The sequence below is a fragment of the Triticum dicoccoides genome, chromosome 6A, assembly GCF_002162155.2.
Source record: "Triticum dicoccoides isolate Atlit2015 ecotype Zavitan chromosome 6A, WEW_v2.0, whole genome shotgun sequence".
Taxonomy (NCBI): domain Eukaryota; kingdom Viridiplantae; phylum Streptophyta; class Magnoliopsida; order Poales; family Poaceae; genus Triticum; species Triticum dicoccoides.
Window position 1 is genome coordinate 182,098,352 of NC_041390.1, and position 4,535 is coordinate 182,102,886.

A 4,535-nucleotide genomic window follows, 5' to 3' on the forward strand; every position below is an offset into this window, starting at 1 on the left:
TTGTTAATTTAAAGGCGGAGGTTGCTTGCGCTTCTTTAAACTTTTTAAGTTGCACGTCAAATGAAGTTCACCACAATTGTAAGCAAAATATCTACACATCGAGCAAAATTGAATAACTTTGAAAACCAAATTAGTTCCGAAAGGAATCAAATTGCTCCTCTGTTTCCAGTTCTAAGATGTTTTAAATATTTTAGTATAGACTACATATGAATTGAAATAAGTGAATAAATATATAAAACATGTCTATATACATCTGATTCTGAAAAAATTTAAACATGTTAATTAGTTAAATCAGATTTGTCTAGGTACACATGTGTGTATCTTGACATGATAGTTGTCTCGAATTTTTTAGATACGAATGCACCTAACATTAAAACGTGTCCAGATACATCCGTACCTAGACAAGTCTGAGTCAACTAATTATATGGCATGGAATCACATTTTGCTGGCGCCATTAGTTTGCTCAACACCCGAAATTAGTTTCCAAAAACTGAAGAACGTTAAATTGGCCAGTAGCTAATTGCAAATCGCATAATTAGCGTTAACCATTTTCAGTTTTTGAAAACTGCCCACGAGAGGTGCGCACGGGCCAGCATGCTCGTCCAACGACCGCCACGCGTCTTGAGACCGGCTAGGTGGGCACGAGTCGCTGTCGTCGGGTCTTCCACCACCACCATCCGATGCCATCCAACGGCCCATGCCCGCCCCACTCCCCCGACTTCTATATAACCAGAGCCCACGGTCCGGGTCCGACCCCCCCTACGCCGTGCTGTGCTCGAGTGTCAACGTCATCGCCTAGCCTCCCGCCGCCGTCGCCGACGCCGCCGCCGCCACAAGCGAACAAGGTGAGGCGCCCTCCCCTGCCGCCCTTCTTCTTCTTCCTCTTCTTCATTAAGCTTAAGCTCGTTCCGATCTAGTAGGCGGCTTCATTTTGCTTCCGTTGCTATGTTGGTTCCGATCTGGTACGCGCGTTTGTTGTGCCTGCCGCTTAGGGCTTTAGAAACGGCCCTCCTCTTGATCCGTCGCCCCGGTACTTCGCGGTGAAATTTGCGCTTATTTACTTGACAACTTGTTGTCTAGAGGAAGTGTCGCCCAGGTTCGCAGTGATGAGCTAGATCCTCTCGATTGGGGATTTCGTGACCCTTTTGCCTCTCTGAAATCCTTGGGAGATTGGGTGTACTGCGGCCATTATTCATCCTGTGAACCAGTCGAGGGATTAGCGTTAGTAGTGATGAGTAGGGCTGGTTCTGTACGCAGAGATTAATAGTGCCCTGTCCTTTGATCTGGGATTTAGTGCTGAACAATGGATTGCGAGCAGTAGTTTGGTCACAGTGCATTTTTTTATAGTAATTCACAGTGCAATTTGGATTGGTGCCTTTATGCTGCGAAATAGTGGCTGTGATTTAGTGCTGGACAGTGGATGAACTGTTTGGTCACATTGCAATTGGATAGGTACCTTGTGCGGCGAATAATAGTGGATTATGTTGTTCTTAGAACCTTGTTCTGGGAAGAATAGAATTTATACTGCTGTGTCCCGAGATGCTGATTCGCAGGTTACAGCCCTGCGGAGTTGAGTGCAATGGGTGATTCTTTTATTCGTTGATTCTTGTCCTGTTTGTGCAACTTGATTATTTTAGGATGCTTTGATTAGGATCTTGTATGTGTATTTCTTGTCCCTACTGCTGCCAACTTTTTACAATAGGGAGCAGAACGACTTGTGCACATTCACGCAACTGCTAACACTCATGAGCAGTTCACTAGATGACGATCATGATTGTAATGAGTTTAAGAAAATAAAATTGTTTGGATGTATGTCAGATCTGGCAATTTAAATCTAAGTTTCTAACCTCTAGAGTGTTTCCTTTTTTTGTTCTTATGGCACAATTTATGTTCTGAGACACTGATCACCTTTGACAGAGAGTTAAGAAGATGGCTGAAGTTGAAACCTTCCTCTTCACATCCGAGTCTGTCAACGAGGGGCACCCTGACAAGCTCTGCGACCAGATATCTGATGCTGTGCTAGATGCATGCCTGGCTGAAGACCCTGACAGCAAGGTTGCTTGTGAGACATGCACCAAGACCAACATGGTCATGGTTTTCGGTGAGATCACTACCAAGGCCAATGTTGACTATGAGAAGATTGTGAGGGATACTTGCCGTGGCATCGGTTTTGTGTCCAATGATGTAGGGCTTGATGCTGACCACTGCAAGGTACTTGTCAACATTGAGCAGCAGTCCCCTGACATCGCGCAGGGTGTCCATGGTCACTTTACCAAGCGGCCTGAGGAGATTGGCGCTGGTGACCAGGGCCATATGTTTGGATATGCAACTGATGAGACCCCTGAGTTCATGCCCCTCAGCCATGTTCTTGCTACCAAGCTTGGTGCTCGTCTCACTGAGGTTCGCAAGAACGCGACCTGCCCGTGGTTGAGGCCTGATGGCAAGACCCAGGTGACTGTGGAGTATCACAATGACAATGGTGCTATGGTCCCTATACGTGTCCACACTGTGCTCATCTCCACCCAGCATGATGAGACAGTGACCAATGATGAGATTGCTGCTGATCTGAAGGAGCATGTGATTAAGCCTGTCATCCCAGAGCAGTACCTTGATGAGAATACCATCTTCCATCTCAACCCATCTGGCCGCTTTGTCATTGGTGGACCTCACGGCGATGCTGGTCTCACTGGCAGGAAGATCATCATTGACACCTATGGTGGCTGGGGAGCTCATGGTGGAGGTGCTTTCTCTGGCAAGGACCCGACCAAGGTTGACCGCAGTGGTGCATATGTTGCAAGGCAGGCGGCGAAGAGCATTGTCGCCAGTGGCATCGCCCGCCGCTGCATCGTCCAGGTGTCTTATGCTATTGGCGTGCCTGAACCACTCTCAGTGTTTGTTGACACATACGGCACGGGCAAGATCCCTGACAAGGAGATCCTCGAGATTGTCAAGGAGAACTTTGACTTCAGGCCAGGCATGATCATCATCAACCTTGACCTCAAGAGGGGCGGGAAGGGGCGCTACCTCAAGACGGCGGCATACGGTCACTTCGGCAGGGAGGGCGCAGACTTCACCTGGGAGGTGGTGAAGCCCCTCAAGTGGGAGAAGCCTTCTGCCTGAGCAAACACTTAGCGAAGTCTCTGAATAAACTTAGTTTTACCTATCACAGCAAGTAATATCTCTATTCACTGCTCCAGTGCTGCAATGGTGCAAGTTTTATTTTTCAGTGTCTGTGTTTAGAGGTGCTTGTATTGTCGGTGTGCTACTTGTGTTCTTATCTGCTCATGTCATGGTAATGGTGGCGACAAGATTGAAACTGTTAAAGAAATATGACTTACCTCTCTTTGCTAGCCATCTTCTGTTGGAACAACTCTATTCAGCATGATTGCGATTTCTTTTCCTTCCGCAGTAGAGAGCATCCACATAAAAAACGCTCTCATATGAGACGGAGGGAGTAACATTTTGCTAAGAAAACGTAGCACCCTCTGCGAAGGCTAAGCTAAATAAAACACATGTTTTTCTTACGTAGATGTTACTCCCTCCGAGCGTAGTACTACTACTCCCTCCGTTCCATAAATAAAGAACGTTTTTGACACTAATATAGTGTTTAAAATGTTCTTATATTTTAAAACAGAGGGAGTAGATTTTAGTCTCTATGAATGAATACCTTCAGACACATTAAATGCCACGCATTGAATCCTAAAGCGTTCGTACTACTTTGAGACTAGCCATAATGAGGGTAATATATACTAGTAACATACACGTATACCTTCATAGTGGGTAGTGACTTAAATGTGATAACATGCAAAGATTCATTTATTAGGTTATAGACTTATATTGCATTGGGACATGTGATGTTACAGTAACTAGTCAAGTTACTACAACTACCTCTCTCCTCATTAACTCATTGCCACATAAGCAAATTTGTTGAGTTGAATTCGATGTTACTGCTGAAGTTACTCCCACTGTGGCTAGTTTGAGTGAATTATGAGCTGGCGGCGTTACTTAGGATGAAGGCTACCCGTAATAAAAATATCATAAGACTAGCCACAATGGGTAGTAACATAGAATAGTAATATGCTCATGTTATTACTCTATGTTAACCTTTATAGTAAGGAGTAACATATGTGCGATAACATGCAACACTTCATTTATTAGGTTATAGACTCATCTTGCCTTCATATGTGTGATGTTACTCATACTAGTAGTAACTAGCTATGTTACCATATGCCTCTCTTTCTTTATTTTGCCACATCATCTATTTTATCTAGATATGTGTGATGTTACTATCTGTGTTACTTCTACCGTGGGTAGTCTAAGTAGTATCATGCATGCCAACTAAGTAATGTTGATGAGGTGACATAGAATTAAATAAAGAAAGAAATGGTTGAATATCATATCATGATACTGTATCTTATTAAATGATATGCTATTTTGTGTCATGTATGGTAATAAATATACTTATTTATGATACCAACATATAGCATTACGGATGTAGTATCATATGCATGATACTAGTACATGATACTCTCTAT

The 4,535-nt window shown here is 44.0% G+C and overlaps 1 protein-coding gene across 1 annotated transcript; it reads left to right on the forward strand.

The window, feature by feature from the left end:
- The first annotated feature begins 735 nt into the window (after positions 1 to 735).
- LOC119316513 (S-adenosylmethionine synthase) lies at positions 736 to 3,354 on the forward strand. The gene is made up of 2 exons (XM_037590836.1): positions 736 to 845; positions 1,918 to 3,354. The coding sequence occupies exon 2, from the start codon at positions 1,930 to 1,932 to the stop codon at positions 3,118 to 3,120; it is 1,191 nt and encodes a 396-aa protein (XP_037446733.1). The 5' UTR covers positions 736 to 845; positions 1,918 to 1,929; the 3' UTR covers positions 3,121 to 3,354.
- Positions 3,355 to 4,535: the final 1,181 nt, after the last annotated feature.